This window comes from Symphodus melops, assembly GCF_947650265.1.
Source record: "Symphodus melops genome assembly, chromosome: 7".
Lineage (NCBI taxonomy): Eukaryota > Metazoa > Chordata > Actinopteri > Labriformes > Labridae > Symphodus > Symphodus melops.
In genome coordinates, this window is record NC_136697.1 from 16,237,287 (window position 1) to 16,256,473 (window position 19,187).

At 40.8% G+C, this 19,187-nt stretch overlaps 2 protein-coding genes across 4 annotated transcripts; one reads left to right on the forward strand and one right to left on the reverse strand.

Moving 5' to 3' along the window:
* The first annotated feature begins 12 nt into the window (after window positions 1–12).
* Window positions 13–7,769, forward strand: LOC306827424 (putative oxidoreductase ZK1290.5). Its single transcript, XM_079349220.1, has 8 exons — window positions 13–480; window positions 777–1,025; window positions 1,141–1,242; window positions 1,331–1,422; window positions 1,887–2,069; window positions 2,169–2,228; window positions 3,067–3,271; window positions 3,394–7,769. Exons 1-7 carry the CDS (start codon window positions 384–386, stop codon window positions 3,160–3,162), a joined length of 879 nt encoding a protein of 292 aa, XP_079205346.1. The 5' UTR covers window positions 13–383; the 3' UTR covers window positions 3,163–3,271; window positions 3,394–7,769.
* Window positions 7,385–19,137, reverse strand: rc3h1b (ring finger and CCCH-type domains 1b). 3 transcript variants are annotated; one of them, XM_079349209.1, is made up of 20 exons: window positions 19,028–19,137; window positions 17,397–17,815; window positions 16,503–16,623; window positions 15,578–15,817; window positions 15,304–15,479; window positions 14,988–15,188; window positions 14,688–14,820; window positions 14,369–14,487; window positions 13,979–14,091; window positions 13,621–13,866; window positions 13,052–13,263; window positions 12,535–12,941; window positions 12,256–12,414; window positions 11,957–12,112; window positions 11,524–11,746; window positions 11,228–11,318; window positions 10,966–11,062; window positions 9,663–9,875; window positions 9,347–9,450; window positions 7,385–9,229 (listed from the first exon to the last, which is right to left on the reverse strand). In XM_079349209.1, the coding sequence occupies exons 2-20, from the start codon at window positions 17,625–17,627 to the stop codon at window positions 9,058–9,060; spliced, it is 3,414 nt and encodes a 1,137-aa protein (XP_079205335.1). In that variant the 5' UTR covers window positions 17,628–17,815; window positions 19,028–19,137; the 3' UTR covers window positions 7,385–9,057. The 3 variants fall into 3 exon arrangements, with proteins under 3 accessions (XP_079205335.1, XP_079205336.1, XP_079205334.1); XM_079349210.1 differs by having other exon boundaries at window positions 9,663–9,848; window positions 11,228–11,321; XM_079349208.1 differs by having other exon boundaries at window positions 11,228–11,321; window positions 19,028–19,136.
* Window positions 19,138–19,187: the final 50 nt, after the last annotated feature.

Below are 19,187 nucleotides of genomic sequence, written 5' to 3' on the forward strand. Positions count from 1 at the left end.
ACTTACAAACGACATGTAATGTCATCATGGTTTACGCTTTTGGACATCAGTTTTTTATTTCTTTGAGTGTTTTCGTACCTGTCAGCAACGGGCGCCATCTTGGTTAGGCTTATACGTCATGTAATGCAAATTCACCTTTAGAGGTGACTCTCCGCCTAGTCCAGAAATGCTAAAATTGTTAAGTTGGAGAAAAAACAGAACTGTGGGAATCTCCAAAACGTACAGGCGTACTGAAGTGCACAGGAAATCTGAGGTGTGTATTCCAGTGGTATCAATAGTAATTGGTTTGGGGGTAACGGATTAGGATACACATGATCTGTAAAATGACTGGAGCTAGAATTAAATAGTTAACGCTTCCTTTTTAAAGATTTAAGGTCAAGCCTATGATCACTACTCTAAGGAACATGTCGCACGGAAAAGTCCTGAATTGTCCCACAATCCCACTTTCCAATGGTCTGCAGATTCCAATATTTGGATTGGGTAAGTCAACATTTTTAAACCGAAATGACAGACCTCCAAATACATGCTGATTTTTAAAGATGCTTGTTATCTTCCATGGTGCTTTTATACGTTTATGAATTTGTTATACAATCATTAGAGATGTAGGCCTATGCATTTAATCATTGATATAATTAACTAGGTATTTACCAAGGTTATTGTAATTTCCTAAAATTCCCACATGCCTTCCTTAAAAAAAAAAAAACAATAACTGAAAAAAAAGTGCATTCAAAACTGACTAGTTTTAATTCTCTATGCTATATTTGTCTCTATTCCAGGCTCGTCACATTACGGTGGATACTGTCATGATGCCATGGTGTATGCACTCACTGAGTGTGGCATTCATCACATTGACACAGCAAAGCGTTATGGCTGTGAGGAGAAACTTGGTAAAGCTATAAGTGACAGTAAGTTACCAAGAAGTGATCTGTGGCTGACCAATAAACTGTGGCCTGGGGATTATGGATACGAAGCTGCTAAGAAAGCGTGCCTCACCTCCTGCTCACAGATGGGTGTGCAATATTTTGGTAGGGGTTGTGATTTTTAAGATATGTCCAAAAAAAGTTCTCTAGAAACTATGAGTTTCTTATATTATTTATTTTGAAGTATTTCACTTAATCCTTAACTTCCCCTTCTTCTCAGATCTGTACCTGATGCACTGGCCAGAGTCATTGCAGCCTGGTTGCTCCAACAGGGAGATGAGAGCGGAGACCTGGAGAGCTTTGGAGGAACTTTATAAAGAAGGTACATAGCTTGGAAGGTCATGTCAAAATGCAGAAAAAAAAGTATTGTCTTTGCAAAGCAAATAGTAACTTTCCATTCGTCACTGTAGGGGTGTGCCGTTCTATTGGAGTGAGCAACTTTCTTGTACACCATCTTGAGCAGTTAAAAGAAGACTGTAGTGTGGTACCACATGTTAACCAGGTGGAGTTACTTTATAACTATAATAAACGTCTGTGTGGCGAAAACATCCAAAGAGGAATTCAGGCCACCACCAGTCATGGAAAAGCTTGTGTTGGAAATTCAAAAAATAAAAAATTAACTAAATGTTCTTATTGTAATGCTAAGTCAGCAGCACAACTACAAGTACTGTATATTCCACTACTTTTCCTTACAAGGTTATGAACCGACTGTATGATATTTCTTTGGAATGGGGTCAACAAAGTGTAATGATTTTTGTCAGCACAGCTGAATTGTTATCATCATGCCTGTTTTTTTTGCACAAAAACAAGCATGTTATTTTCTAATTGATTGAGCAACATGTCATAACTGTAGAAATGATACTTCTTTCTGACGTGCTTCATACCACAAATATTTTTGATTGTTCATTTCTCACACACACTAACTTGTCCGTGATGTTACATCTTTGAATTGTCTGCCCCCATCAGGTGGAATATCATCCATTCCAGCAGCCCAATAAACTGATGGATTACTGTCGCCAGGAGGGGATTGTGTTTGAAGGCTACAGTCCTCTGGCTAAGGGTCAAGTTCTCAGTGACCCGACTGTTCTCCACATAGCAAAAAAGTATCGACGCACACCTGCTCAGATCTGCATCCGCTGGAGTATTCAGGTGTTGCATTGTTCTCAATGCCAAAAGGTGAACACACACCTCTACGTGTGAATTCTTTTCTTTTCCATAACAAGGTGTTTCTTTTTCATTTTCCTTTAGAATGGAGTGGTCACAATACCAAAATCCACCAAAAGGAAGAGGATAGAAGAAAACAGTCAAGTAAGTGGGAAATAAGTTATTCAGTATTTTGCACACTGACCTTTTTTAATTGAGAAACATGTGGGTTTAATTACTAGTTGAGGGTAATGCAGACATTAAGAAACACAAAAACTTATTTTTTAGAGACTACACACAATACTGTAGTGTAGGCGTCTAAGCAAATGAAGTGTAAAAGTAATGACAGAAATGACAAAAAAAAAAGGTTGTCACATCTGATTCAGTGTACTTCGGACTCTTAATAACCATATGCCTTTAAATTTGCCAATCTAAGCAAATTGTGTAAATGTGCTACTCATCACATGAATTTGTGATTGTAAGGAGACTTTTTAATAATAGAGCTAAAAGGTTTTTTATATGATTACCATTCACCTCATTTTTCTCTCAGGAGAGGAGGCACTAGAGGTTGTTAAAAAAAATCGATTCATGTCAAAATCGATCAATTCAGAATTTCCAAAAATTGATTTTATTTTATTTTTTTCCAAAAAAAATATTTATTTTATTTTTATTGGAGGGAGTGCTAATCAGTCACTCCATGATCTTTAAATCAGTAAAATGCCAAATAGATCAACAAGAAATACATCCAGTCTTACAGATGACTGAAGTAAATCCTTAAGTACTAAATTAAAAATAAATATCAGCCCATGGATCGTTTTAAATCGCAAATCAATTCTGAATTGAAATTGAATCGAATCGCGAGACACCCAAAGATTCCCGGCCCTAGTAGACAGTCAGAAATTGCACACTTTATGATATGTCCCAGTCATGTTACCCGTGAACTCACCCTCCTCGACCTTTCTGCTTTCTCTTATCTCTCCTTCTCTTGTCACACATCCTCTAGGTGTTTGACTTCCAATTGGATGAGTCGGACATGGCTGCTTTGGGAGGACTTCACGATAACAGACACGTCACGTGGGATCCAACAAATGTGGAGTAACAGAATAAGATACGTTTAGAATAATTTAATAATTCAGATTGGACATTTTGCTAATAATATAAATACAGAATCAACAAAATGCAGCGTGTAACCAGAAATGAAAAATCTAATACAATGGTGGCAGATTGATGTACACAAGAATGTAGTTCTAAAGGAAAAGAGGATATGTATGAAAAACACCAAAATTATTACAGATTATAGCCAAAGGATGATTTAATGTTGAGAAAAGTCATACAAAATCATCTAAATGCAGTAGTTTGTAAGAAGAGGCTCTTTGAAGCCGTTTAATAGCTCCTATAAGATGTAACCAATAAAAGATCACATCACATTTTGATGACGATTTTATACCCTTGCAAGCTGTAAATACTTCTTTTTCTCTAAAATCAACAGGTTTTCCCTTTTACAATTAAGCTTCATGACATCACAGTGATTTCATCTCTCTCTCCTTGTACAAGCCTTTCTGCTTCTTTCTCTGATGTCCGTGGCTAAATGCAGGTACAATAAAAAGCAACAACTTAAAATGTATGTGGTGCCTCTGTCATATTTTCTCTATGGGTGCCTCTCCTCTCAGACATTACCATGGCAACGCATGCAAGGTGTAACACACCTAAGACAACACCACTCTTAAAAAGAAGCAAACACCGACCAAGGTGACCTGCTGTGCTGGTTGTTGAAGGTATAATGGTTTGTTGACCACATTGCTCCAGTCTTCCAAGAAACCAGGTATTGCACAGATAGCTGCTCTTTTCCCACGGTGGGGTTCAACTGAGGGGAAACTGTGGACTCTGCAGCATATGGGTGATTATCAGACAACTGCAGGACAGTGGTTTGACAAAAATGTGTCCCTGCCTCTCTATCAGGTATTAACATGTTGGAGGTTTCTCTTAAGACACAGTGATCGCGGTATGTCTGTCCGAAGTGGGGTACCAAGATGTGACTTAAGGGTACACGATATATAAAAAGTCTCTTCACTTGGATTTATGAAAATGTCTGTTGTTTTTTTGAGGTACGCCTCTCATGCTGTGGAGTACTTCGACACTTTATGGACGTGAACGAGGCCAGAGTGGATCTCTGCTGATGCACCTTTTCTCTGTTTCAGGGCATTTCATTTTTGGTGGGGTTTGATTTGGATCTCTCCAGTGTTGTTATCACAGCAAACTTCTGAACTGAAATCACTAGCTGTATAAAGAGAAAGGATAGCTCCTACTAACTCTTTTCTGTCTGTTTAGGCAGCCTGTAGAAAACCAAGTATGAGCAGGGTAATATTTGTCTCGTATTAGCCTTCCATACATTTGATTCTAGATTAAAGTATGTGCAGTGGTTCAAAATAACATGAGCGACTAAGTATGATCCTTTTGGCTTTCCATAAGTACATTCATTTTTTAAGTCAACTTCCCATCACATGACGTCTTTAGTAATTGAATAGACTGAGAGTCCATTTAGCAGAAAGCACAAACTGTCGATGTACAAATATAAAAAAGCAGCTACTGCTTCTGAATGGCTGCTAGGGAACAGGAAACAAAAAGGAGCAATGAACAAAACTGAGGTCACATTTTCTAAATAAAAAACGGCACAAACATTCTGAGTTAGCAATATCATTTAATCTTTCCCCTCAGTTTAGGATCACTGTTTTACATAAGTTACACTTTGTTTTCTCAATTTCACAGGTTCATTTTTTTTTCTCTCTTCAAACTTCCAGTTTGACCTCCCTCTCGTATCAAACGAAAAAAAAAAAAAAGCAGATTGTATTATACAAAAATGCAAACCAATTTTCACACAGTGAATTCTCTTACAAAGTCATAAAATGGCGTAATAATGGCTACATCCACATTGGAGGAAGATAATTCTAGACATTCCTTAATGGAGTATAATATACATATAAAAACCTCTTTTTTTCTTGCTGAAATCAAACCTGTACCTTAATTTAAGAGATATTTTACAAGGGAGTAATCATATAAAATAGCCATTTTTGCAATTTCCCCAGAAAGTCAAGGAATAAAATGTGAGCCTCAAACAGCAGTAACAGAGTTCAGTGGTCAATGGTGGGAGTGGAGGGGTTCAATGGTTATATAAATGAGGGCTAGAGGCAGCAGTTCCACTCAGAAACAAAAAAAAACACGCAAGAGATTAAAATGAAAATCTTTGCTATTTACTGAACAGTAAATCACCCCCTCACGTTACTGTTTGTAAGTTCTGCTCAGCTAAGTGTCATTGAAGCCCGTTCAGACCTGCAGTGACCTTTCAGGTAGGACTAGCGTGGTGAAACGTTTGGTTGGCTTGCACTCAAGAGTTAAAAGAAACTGAATTAACACAAATGTTGCTCATTCATAGAATTATAACAACAGAATTAGGGGTTTTTTTTAAGGGACAATTTTGCGAATAGCCGTCAGAAGAAAAAAAAAATTGTTTGGTGTGAATGTCACTTGAATACTCGTCTAGCTGTTGACCGCACATCAGGTCAGGAGATGCATTAAAGACTGTAAGACTTGCAGGTCAGTAAATTCACTCAACTATAGCAGAAATAAAGAAACGTAAAAAAAAGAGAGAAAGAAAAAAAACTACAAACGCAGCTAGGTCAACAACATCATCCTTAACAAATAATACAAATGTAAATTTAGCTTCGAATGGTCAGAGATTTTGCATTATTGTGTTGTTGCTATTTTCTATGGAAAAGGAGGGAGAATCCACTAGGGGTCATTAGATCACTTCAGATCATGCCAAATCAGAGTCATTTCTTTTTTCTTTTTTTTTTGAGAGCTCATTCTGCTAAAGCAAGACGAGGAAGAGGAGCAGTGAAGAGGATTTAAGGCCAAGCTTTTATCAAAGACTTCCTGAATATCCTCTTGGTGTTGGTGGGGGGGAGGGGCGAAATAACATCCCCGCCAAAACAATTTTCTAATAGCTGAACACTATCACCCAATACAGCACACTTTGAGGGGGAGGATAATAAAAAAAATAAAATAAAAAAAACTTAGGGTACATTTCTACGATACAATCTAGCACACACAAAACGTCTCCAGAAGTTTCCAAAGGTACAGAATGTTGTCTTCTTCGGAAGCATAGTCTATAAAGAACATCTTTGTTTGAACACAAAAGATTAAGTGAACACACATCAATGCGCACAGAAGTCCTTCATCTGGGAAAGGATAAAGTCTGTGTTGGCAACCAGTGGACAGAAAACAAAAAAATTGCTGATTCTAAGTAGAGATCATTTAATATAAATGCTGAGCGAGTAAAATAAGAGGTGGCACATTAATAGTGCTTTAGTATATTAATGTATGTATACATACTTATATGTATAAGTGAGCTGTGTACCTAGATAATAAATGTAGAGCGGAGCAGCCAAAGGCTTGAAGTGTGGTAGGAAAATTTGAAATCAAGAAAAACCAAAAATCCACTATCATGGCGCTGACAAATAGGAAGAGATGCCCTTTTTTTTTTCTTTTTCTTTTTTTTTTTCTTTAAACAAGCCAGACGAGGACGTCAGACACAAGAAACATTTGCGTCTCCAATTATTGGACTCTTATCAAGGATCTTTAAAAACGGTCCGCTTCTCCGTACCCCGTATACCTGACCAAAACAAAAGGCTCAACATTCAATTAAAAAGCAGAGTGTCTCCACTATCCTTTAACCGTTCAAACGCAGGGACTCACTCACTCTGAGCAGAGCGGGAAAACTGAAGCCTATCATGCAAATCGTTCACAAAAGGCAAAGAGCTCACTTTTAGAGCGTCAGCAGTAAACAGTACATGACGGAGAAAGAGCAATCGTGATGGTTAATGGTGGTGATGGTGACAACCAGGTATGACAAGACTCCAGTAACACTTGAAAAGACAGGCGGGGCTTCTCTTTTCCTTCAGCGTTTGAAATCACCCTGCCTTTAATTTGGGACACGCATACGAGACAGGCTTTCATACAGTAAAAGGTAGAAAAAGTAGACTTTTTTTTTTGGTTAGAAGAGAAAATAATTAGATGGAAACACATTACCAGATTAAATAAATGATCACTAATGTGATCTTGCTTTGGCCGGACAGCGAGCGAGAGACACAGAGGGAGCTGTCGAAGTTCAGCCTGAATGTTTTGCTGCTGCTTCTCCAGATGTTTTCCCTCCAGCTCTGATACTTTCCCAGAGCGGTCAGTAAATAAATGTAAGGTGTCACGTTTGAGTGAAAAACAAGGTTCACACATCCTGGTCTTAATTCAAATATGCAGAAACACCCAGCTGACAAAAGGGACTGGTATTTATTTGAAGTTTTTGTGTTTTAATTGGATTTTTTTGAATAGGATATTATTGGACTCAAATATAGAGATGTTGAGGTTTATTGAAATCTGCGAGTTGTCGATAGCTCGTTTTATGGAGCCCTCAGTTACCAACACTTAGTTTATCCACAACTGTAAACAGGATTTCAAAATCAATGTGTAACTAACAACCCTAACAAAAGTAACCTCTTAAAGGTCACAGGCGATACGTCGGCTTTTACTCAGAAGTCAACCATTTTAATAACGGACAGAACCATCAATCAACTTAACTCTGTTAAGTCTTTACTCGGTAGGTCACCCCCCAGAATTGTAACAACATAAAGCATGAAAAATTCAACAAAATTAAAATTGAAAAAAAAAAAAAAAAAAAAAAAAAAAATCACAAGGGAAGGCAACTTCATAGAAGTTAGGAAAATAAATGACAAGATAATCCCAATGGGGAGGCCTTTAGTGTGGCCAGATGAGAAGTTCTGAGGAGGGAAATCTTTCCGTTAGGCTGATGTTAAAAACTATATCGAGTTACCTTGCTCCTGAGACTGAAAGGAGTACTCTCTCAGCCTTAACATGTAAACTCAGTCTACAAAAAACTCACGTCCTTTTTTTTTTTTTTTTTTTTTAGCTTTTTCAACACAATCAGGTGGGACTGAATGCAGCCCTGAAGAGCACAGGTGAAAGGCATTGCAACCAACCACATCAGGTCACACGACAACCAAGAGAAGCACCATAGTAAGTAGATTCCCTTATAGAAAACATGTGGAAAGCTCATTATCAAAAAGACTTTTTTGCAATCTTTAAAACAGAATGCTTCAATTAAATATATAATATACTGATTTCAAGTATGAAACAGACGTATGATGTGTTCATAAAATGCACTAATAAAATCAGACTTCTCGTGGCAGGTGAGAACGTGCATGTGGTGCAAAAGTGATTTCTAAAAGCTCTTGCATCTCAATTTCAGCTGAATACTTGTGGGGTATTTTGCTGCTTGTTTTCCCTCCTCAGACTTTCTTAATCCGGGCGACCACTTTTTACAATCCTGGGGGTGATAACCAAGTGACAACACCTCTGATGTTTTCTGTTAATACCTTCTCGGATGGTCAGATCGCAATAAAGAAGTTCCTCAGAGTGTGTGACATGTAATAGTGCTTCTTATGTGCTCCTCCATGTTTAACCGTTCGTCGACATGTATACTGCTATAACAGAACCAAAAACATCTTCTAATGGGGAGGATCAATAACATACCTGGACACGTTTTTGGTGAGGATATAATACGCCTGTTTTTTTTGTTTTTATAATGAAGTACAAAACCATTGTCAACATCACCACCATTTTCTCTTCCTGATATAACTATTGTGAGCCTTGTTAATCAATAATCCCAGTGCAAAAAAAATAATAAAAATTAACACACACGAGAAATGTTACCATATGCCCTGGTTTCCAGGCAAGGAAAGTTATTTTAAAAAAAGCTCATTCACAGAACAAAAAGAAAGAAAATTCATATCACGGCAGATACTGCTCATCTTCTAAATAGAATGGGTGTACGTGTGCCTGTGCATGCTTTTCAAATGAGCATTGTGTGTGTGTGTGTCTGTCTGTGTGTTTGCATGTGTGTGTGTGTGTGTGTGTGTGTGTGTGTCTAAGTGTGAACTGCCGAGGAGCAGGAATGGACAACGCCATTCTTCTGCATCTCTGAACCGGTGGCACCTGGATCAGAACACAGGCTCAACGCAGACGTCTTATTGGTCAGTGACAGCATGGACCCGCCCACTGCACTTTCTTGCAGACTGCTGGAGCCGTTTGAAACCTCGCTGCAGAAAAAGGAGACATAAACACGGAGTTATGGAATTTGATCTAGTTTATAATGAAACACACGTGTATTATATAAGGCATAAATGCATGTTTATGTTCAGGCATGTGGGACCTACCCAAGAGCCAGGGAGATTTCTTCCAGCTGAGCTTTGTGCTCTGGTTGTCCATTCTCTGCAGGTTTCATCTTGTACTGCTGAACGTCATGGGCTACTTGGTTTTCCTGGTTTTGGAGATGGACAACAAAAAAGTTTGTCTTTTAACTCATGGAATTTCAAGAATTTCTATTGAATATTTTCCAGAGATGGTTTTGGCTTTCCTTCAACGTCCCCTCCTCCAATCACAGCACCTTAATGTTAATGCCCCACCCCTAACTTACAACGTTCCTGATTAAACTGTTACATCCACTGCAGTTTACAGTTCACCACTCCTCACCAGAGCCATTTCTCGAGTCCTCTTGCCAATCTCTCTTTCCACTTGGTGGAGCTCCAGGCTCAACTGTTCACTGGAGACAGATGTTGAGCTTGCTCCCCCTGCTGGCCACTTGGGCTGTTGCTGGGCTGCTACTGCCTGGCTCTGGCCGGGCTGCCCAGGCTGGCCTGCTAATCCACTGGCATCCCTCTGCAGCAGTAAAGGGTTATTGGCAGCCTGTGAGACAAGACAGGAGGTCAAGAAGATGAGTGTGCAATTCAAACATTAATTAATACAGCAAGTCATGAAAAAGGAAGTATGTGCAGTGATAGTAGGACTATAAATATAGGTGGTTTCCAGACCATCTGAGTTCTGCATGTGTTCTTTCCGGTATAGTCAAGAAGTTCACTTCAGTCATTCTTTTATATGGTCAGAGCAGGCTCAGGTCCAGGGAACAGTCCAGGGAACAGTCCGTGCCACAGGCCTGTCCATACCTGCTTCTTAGCTTTATTCTTCGTTTAATTGCTGCAGGTATAGTTCTCGAGCACGGCTCATCAACTACATCTACACAAGGGACAATTTGTTTCTGGACAGACACTTAAAATATGCTTGAACATAAGTGCCAAGCCTGATGTCAGTCCCATTGACCTAACATAATTATTATTAGCATATTATTATTATCTCAGCCTTTTGATTTTATTGTGATGTTTATTGTTTAATCACCGATCTGGACTTCTACACATTTTAGCTGATTTTCAGAGCCACATTTGATTTCTGACTAAATAAGACCTGTTATCTTTCACTTCTTATAAAACGAGAGGCGGGCAATTCCCACGCTGCTTCCTCTGATCTTTTTTTAACTGATAAGTTTGGTATGTTGATAGTTGTTTGGAAGATGAAAAAACATGACTTATTCATTATGTAAGAACAGCATGTAAGATGATGAAATGTGAAATAAGAACTAGCAGTTTGTCATCATTCTTAAATGTAGACTGGTTAAGGCACCAGTAACATCTTAGTGATAAAACAAAGGATTTGTTTTCAGCCTCACCAGCAGGAAGTATAAAAACCAGCACAGCTTTATTAGAGAGCAGTAGCTCGTAGCTTACGCCTGGTTAAATATTTGCCAATAATCGCTTACAGTATGGAATTCATGAAGTGATTCCTGATGAACTTAATTGTTTTGGGGGTTTTTTAAATAGCTAAATGGATTTTAAAATATTGTCTATAATATGGGACCTCAATACCACAAGCTCATCACATTTCCTGAACTGGATGATATTCTGAGGTGCAGAGATGAAGCTTGAATGTTCTTGAGTTTACTCACCTCGATGCTTCTCATTTGAGTCTGTTGGTTGATCTGCTGGTTGACCTGCTGGAGCTCAATCTTTAACTGTTCTCTGTCTGTCGCTGCCATCGGCAGGCTTCAGGGATGAAATACAGCAAGAGATTAAGACAACTTGGATCATTCTCATCTTAACACTTTTGTACACGGTTTTTTTCCCTAATATTTTACTGAAAGCCTTGTTCGTATCTTCATCGGATAAATACTTTACAGAATGACCGGAATAAATTCAAGTCGGGCTCACCGTTCACTAAAATGTCCCTGAGACGAGGAGGCAGTCTGGTGGGAGGGGTATGAAGCTCCAGCCCATCCTCCTTGGCTTCCATATGTGTATTCTGCTGTAGTGGTGGGAAGAAATACAGTCAAATACAAGCTGAATGGTTAAACCCCAGTCATGTGAACAGAACATCTTGCAAACGTCCGGTATAAGACAATGAAAGTGGATTTTTGGTTTTTCTTGATTTCAAGTATAAGACAAAAGATACCAATGCACTTGTGTATTTGACACTCATTACTGTTGTTCTGCGCCCGTTTTCTCACCTGACATGGCCATATGTTTAGAGTTTGAATTCTGAGGAGTGGAGGCCATAGCCTGCACGGGGCCTGTGGTCTGGTACCCCGTCTTTGAGGTGCGGGAAATGGCACCGAAGCGTGATACGGTGGGCTGGGGGCCGAAAGGGATAATAGGGTCATCATCCTTGACTTCTGTACCCCTGCGAGGCGCCTCGAGCGATGGTTCCCTCAGACCCTTCGCCTCCACATTCTGCTCAGAGAGGAGGAGAGAGTACGGACATGTGTGGTGCTTTTCTAGTCTGCCAGACAACTCACAGTGCTTTCACACCACACGTCTCATTCACACTGATTACAGAGTGCATCGTAACTTCACATGCATTCACACACAGCTGACAAAGCAGCGACACTTTCCCTTCTAAGATGGGGATGTTTACTAATACAAGTATCCGTTGGGACTCACCATCATCTCCATGGTACCTGGAACCATAACGTCTTTGGGTTTTGGGTCCTTGGTGCCAATGTAGGAGCCAATGGTTTCACAAGACCATGGGGAGTACTGCCCTGCGTAGTCAGGCTCCCTGCACTTCATCATTGTTTTAGAGCTCTCCTCTCCATACTGTAGACAGAGCACAGGGAGAAAAAAAAAAAAAGAAGTTTTAACATAAGGTAATACTAACATGTTCCGATTGAGCGCAATGCATGAACGTATGCATGATTTGTAAAAGCAGAAGAAACAAAAGTAATTCACAGAAATCTTACATCTGGAGGGTAGTCACTAGGAAAGGGATGAGGAAGAGTGGGAGAGGCAGCAAATGGCGGAGGGGAGATGACCTTTCTTTCCTCAAGCTGGGATATCAGCTCCTGCCGACGTCTGTGCAGGTAGTCCAGGCTCGGCTGTGAACCGCTGTACGATGGCCCCTGAGACACACACACACACACGGAGAAATGTTTCCTCTTAACTGCTAGAATGTATTTTGAAACTTAGAAGGCCGCACAACGCATGAGGGGCACAGTGAGGAAGAAGTCAAACAGACTCACCCTGACGTAAGCCCTCATGGGAGGAGGTTGAGCTCCCGGTGGATAGTAAGCATCTGGGGGGTATCTATCCCGGGCGCTGGGCTCCTGGTGGTACAGCGAGTTGGCCTGTCCGGCCGACTGTGGTGGAACATCCAGAGGAGCAGGACTCATTCTGACCAGACCATCCCTCTGAGACGGGTATGGCTGCGGGGGAGGTGGTGGGCCGGCGTATGCCCCGTGGCGACCTCGGTCATGGTGAGGAGGGTGAGGGTAGGAGAAGGGCGGACCAGAGTGAGGCGCCTGGTATGGGCGTTCTGGACCGTAGCCAGAATAAGGGTCTTGGTAAGGGGGTCCTGACTCACTTGGGGGAGGAGGGTTTCGCATGTAATCCCGAGGGACATACTGTGGTGGCTGTTGGTAGGGGTACCCTGAAAAATAAACAGTTATTAATGACACATCCATGAATCATTACTAAGTGGAGGTGAATCAGTCACACATGAAGAGAACAGGAGTGTGTTTGAAGTGCACTGACGCCTACCTGTGGCATACTGTGCAGGCTCATACTGAGAGGCAGAGGGCGGAGGGCGAGTGTCATAGCACATCTCTTGAAGCTGTTGTTGGGGGTACACAGGAAGACCTCGAGGTACCACAGGCATGTGCTTTACCCCAGAGAGGTGGTCCACTGGCATCCTCGGATGGGCCATGGCATGAGGCGGCAGAGGCATGCCCGTTTTGGATACAGGGTCCAGGCTAAAGGGTAAAAATGCTTGATTAAACCACAGAAGAACTAATCCTATTTCTTAGTCTTGAACTTAAAACGGAAGACTTCTCCTGGTGGTGCTGATGTTGTCAGCAAGATAGCTTTAGATGCAGGAGGGAGAGAAAATAAATGTTTTTTCTTTAAAATGTATATTTGAATATTATTCTTTTGGTTGAAAATTAAATGCATATTTCGGGATCTACCCAATGTTTCCGTTTTAAAAGATTTCCCTGGCTCAGAAATTAGAAACACAATGCAAACAGCTGGTTTCCATCAGAGTATCATGTCATACACTTTTTTTTTTGTTGCTGCCACTTCATTCGACGAACAGAGAATGCTTTACTCACGAGTCAGGTGGGGACCCCGGGGCACTGGGACTGCCTCCATCCATCTTCATGGGTTTACGCAGTAGCTCATACGGGACTGTGTCGGTGCCGCGGGGAATGAGCTGGGGCAAAGAGTTTGCACCACTGCCGTTGGTGAGTGGCGAAGGCTTCCGGGTCACTGCTACATCGAGAGGAAGGCCGTCATCTGGCATGAGCCCTCCGGAGCCGGGAAGGCGAGCTGCCAGACGTTTGTTCATCTTACGATACCTTGAGTACGTACAACATGATACAGCATGTGTTAGAGGTGAAGGCCGCCGCAAGACTGAATAGAATATCTGATTTGAAGACCGTCAACAATGCTGCTATATGTCAGACTCACTTCTCCAGTTCTTCCTGAGAGTGAGCAAAAGTGCAGCTGGCCCCCCGAGGACAGCCGCCCTTCTGCTTCATGTCGCGACACATGTAAGTCTTGTACTTGCTGTGCTGTGGAGGCTGAACGAAGGGAAGACACATTTCAATAGAAGAACATATGACCGCTCATGCTCACATGGTCAACCCCCGTTTAAAAAATGACATCACTTTGTATGGGATCAGATCAAATCAGACAATGGTTCTGTATTCTACTGAATCTGATCGTAGCTCTGGAAACTTGAAATCGGAAAAGGAGAGATTCGCGGCCCTACTTTCTTCCAATCAAGTGAGGTGACATTACTTGAAGCTGTAATAATGAAGCAACATGCTCCGTTTGGGACGGAACAGGTAGACTGACCTGTTGAGGGTCGGCTCCTTTCTTGCTGTGGTTCTGGATAAAGTCCACCAGGCCGTGCACCACTGTTTTCACTGCTACCAACCCTTTCTCGAGCTGCTCCCAAGTTGGAGGCGGGGCATCTTTGGAAACACACAGAGATATGAGAATGCAGGCTTTATCACGATGTTTTGATTGATGCAGTGTATGATTCGAAGAGGTTAGGTATGTGTGGGTTGTGCCCAAGTGCGTGATTAATGAGAGATTATTTAAATAAAATGTTCAAACAGGCCAGAGCAAATACTTATTTGTTTTGTTACAGTTTGGTAAAATTGTTCCCTACCAGGACTGGGATCAATGTTGGCCAGAAGCTCCAGGTGGGGTCGCAGCCTGTTGAGGTTGGCTGGGTCTCCGGTCCTCTGCAGCGCAATCGTCAGTTCTTGAACACTCTGAGCGAAAGAAGCCGGGGTCTGCAGCTATATTGGAAGTAGAAAAACATAGGCTAGGGTGTAAATGCTTTAGTTTGGTTCCACAAAAAAAAAAAAAAAGGATCCTCAGGTAGAACACGCATACATGTCAGAGAACTTTCCAAATACAATCATATGCTATAAGAAATATGCATGTAAAAAAAAAAAAAACACACCTTATCAATGATAGACTGCATGTGTGACTTGTGAGATTGATCTCCATATAACAGAGATGACCACTGGTCAGGAGCAATACGCAGCCCGCCCTCCATGGCAATCTGAACTATCTGAGAGTCATGCTCACGCCGCAATGCCTCATAAGTACGGAACTCCTCTTTCAACTGCATCAGGGATGAATCTTCATCACGTTTGGTTACCTAAGAAGACATGGAACAAAAGGTAAGGCACACCATTTGCACAAACATTTTTTTGGCAATTTGAAGAATCTTAAACATTTAAAAGGATGCTTCTGGTGTTTAGTAAGGGACATACCTTGAAGCAGGAGGCCCTGTAAAGGAGCTGCACCACATGGCCTATACTGGTCTTAGAGGCCTGTGGAAATCGGGGTTCCAGCCTCTGGACTACAAAGAGGACCAACACCTTCCTGGACAAAGCAGAGCCGTCCTCCAAAGCAAGAAGGACCAACTTTAACGCTTCCTCCTGCATGGCTGGGGGAAAGTAAAACACAAAATATCGAAAACATAAACAAGAGTGTCACGAAGTCTTGTTTCTGTCTCATATTGCAAAATGAAGGAAAATAACCTACCAGGGCCTAGAAACTGACATCCACGTGCTCGCACAGCAGCCCAGAGATTGGAGGACAGCTGCTGTGGATTCTGATGCTGCAAAATGAGCTCAGTCACAGTTCTCTCACCCAGAGAGCGGGCAGCTCTCATGGCTCTCACACGGCCCTCCTCCTCCACCAGCTGGCAGTGGACAAGAGTGACCAGTTTCCTCTGCATGGGTCGACTAAGAATGCTCTGGGCCGTGCTGCTTAGACCCACACCTGGGGAGAGAAAACACAGAACTGGTTAAAAAGATCATGTAAAGACTCAGCTGCAAAATACATTTAAAAAACATCTACAAGTAAAACCGTCTAATGAAGACATGTGGGTTCATAGTATTCTGAGAGCAGCCGATTCAACTTTATCATTGTGGAGGGAAAAAAAAGTATGAAAGAAGAAGAAGAGAAGAAGCAGTTATCACATGAAAGCCTTATTTATATACAATATACATTTAATTTGTCAGTTTACACAATTAAAACAAAAGGGGTACTCCCACAGGAAATATGGAGCCTCTAAAGCGTCGTCTTATTGTATTTTTAAGTAGCAAAATGTCTTTACATTTAAAAATCCACAGAAATGACTGGCTGGTACATCCTGCATGAATACCAAATTTCCCATTCTTTCCGACTCAAAGTCCCATCATTTTATATGGAGGTCTAACAATGTCTTTAAAATACCGTTTACATCTCTTTGGAGTTCTATTATTATTTTATTTGTTTTATTATTATAAAAATGCCAATGATCGTATCCTCAATATGCAGCAACAGATTTTCTCACTTTGTGCCACAATTCCAAAAATGCTGTGTACTAGACTTCACATGTTGACAATAACCTCAAGTTTAACTTTCCTGGCAGCTTGTGACAAGGGTACAAAAAGAAAAACAAACTTGTGTGTGTTTAAAGTACCTCTGGTGTTGCTGAGAGGTTTGAGGTAGAGAGCCAGCTCCTCCACACACTGTCTGGCCTCCTCATAATGCTGCGAGTCTTCTGGACTGGTAATCAAGGAAACTGGCTGAGCCTTAGGAACCTACAGCAAAACAAAGAAGGACAATTCTTAGGACACATCATGGCATATCTAGCGCCCTTTATCTCAATAATGACCAAGTGACACACTTTCACAGCCATCAATTTGTCTAATTTTTAAATGTATTGACTAAGAAAGCTGACTTTTCAGTGTATTATTATATTATAAATGTTACTTTTGTGAACTTCTATGATTAAAAAAACCTATCTAAACGTATTCCGTTTTAACTGAGGTATTTTATTTGGCCTGAAATTCGTAGGCTTCTCACCGACATGAGCACAGAACGTTAGACACTCATCTAAGAGACAAAACATACCAGTGACATCAGACACCCGTAAGGCTCTAAGTCGATACACTGACGTTATCCTTCATTGTACAGTTTATGGATGGAAACTTGGCCAACACAGACAAAACACCATTAGAGGTGCTCCACCCTGTTGGTGAAACACTGTCTCAGAGAAACACAGCCGATTGCACCAGCACTCAGTACACCAAGAGAATTAAAGTAATTGCTCAATGATTGGAGTGTGACTCATGTAGGAATCTTTAAGCTGTGTTCATCATGTAGCAGCCCATGTCCATCACTTTAAATAAATTGTAGTATTTAAATATATTTGTTTTACTGTCAATGTAATATAAAATGCCCCTAAAACGTCCACTAGGACTATATCCATAAGAATTTAATATGTAATCACAAACTAGAATAAGAAATATTAAACACAAAAGCTGTGCAATAAACTGCCAAACAAATATTCAAACACAGGCTCAAGTCTTACCTGGCCTCCCACGAGCTGCAACAGAGCTGTGTTGACAGGCAGCTGCTCGATGTCTGTGCTGATGGCTGTCTGGTCAAAGGGACAGGCCTTTCGGTGCAGCTTGTTGAGGCACATCTTGCAGACAGTATGTCCACAGCCCAAACTGATGGGCCGGCGAACAGTCTCTTCAAATGTCTGTGTGCAGATCGGGCACAGCAGGAACTCTGTCCATTGTGGTGCTTGCACTGGCATGGTTATATGTTAATGGGACAAGTGTGTGTAAATGTATGTAGGATTTAACACAGAAAAAAAATCTAATAATAATAATATTAATATATATATGGAAGATTCCACTGGAATCAAGAATTTTTCTTCCGAACTCAATCGTTCTTAAATTTTCTCACACATTGTGGATTTGGGATCACATCGCGTGATGAATACTGTAAGAGAGAGAAAGACAGAGACAAGTATGTTAAAAAAAAAACATCCAGGAGTTAAAGCATTAAAGTATATAAGTGGAATATTTACATTTCGTATTATCTTATATTCCATATCATGGTCGTTTACAAATCGGGTGTGTATCGAGTATGAGGGCATCTCCAAAGTGAAATATTTTTAAAGCATCTGAATGAATAGGTTTATTAACACTAATATATAAACAACAGTGACTTCTACTACTAGTCTGGTGCGATGTTGCGTCATGACGTAAAAAAAAACTATATTTAAAAAAAATGTGCGATCGATTGACATACGTGAAATAAAAACTCAAAACAAACGTCGGTGAAGGATCAAAACAAGTGATGTGTGGCCTATTTACAAGAGCTTGTTCTCCACTACGAGTCCGGACAAAGGGTCCTGAAGAGGCTAACAACGAAGTCCATCTAGCTTGTTTTGAGACGTCTGCTTACATAGTTTGTCAATAGTTTTCTGTTAATATGATGATTATTATTATAAATTAAGGTTGTGTTTTCTGACTTGGCTTTTAAGGCTGTAATAATACGTTCATTAAATGTTATCTTATATCAAGTGATAGTTTCGTAGCTGCCGTAAACGTTAGCATACTTTTAGCAGGCTAAGCTATGGGTGGCTAGCTTGCTATGTTTGCTAGCAGTTAAGCGTCGTGTGATTAAAAATATTATAATGATCTTAAACTTGTTTACGAGTTGGTTATAATACAGACGTATACCGGAATAACGTCGTGACTATGAATATATAACACTGACAAGCACACCGAGTTACCATCTCGGTAAGGAAAACGATATGTAGACAAGAAGAAGCAGCACAGTGACACACAGGAAAGTGGAGCCATTTGACTCTCAACAGCGACATTATGTAACTCTAGCTTCAAAACTACCCAGCAACCACACTGCATTGATCATAGCTTTAATGTCACTGACGTGCGATTTAGTTTGTGTTGCAAACAATCCAGCTATTAGGCTATATTTTGCTCACATTGTGATAATCGGCTAAGACAAATACACAGAAGGCTAACAGTACACCCACCCCCCCTCTGGTAGCATACTGGCTAACTATCTTTAGTGTTAGCAACAACTAACCACAGCTATGCGTCATTAATATCATTTAAACATCACACAAAACACACACGTATTCATTATCAGGAAAATAATGTGATTTTTATCAATGCTACTCACTCATTCCAAAAGACTTGGAAGATTTTCATCTTTCTGTAGGAAATTGTTGCGATATTTTCTTGCCATGTCGACTGTGCAGCTTAGCTGCTGCCGAGGTTTGGGGAGGCGTCGACTCGACGACAGCCTCGCGCGCCGGTTACAGCTAGCTGTGGATATGTGC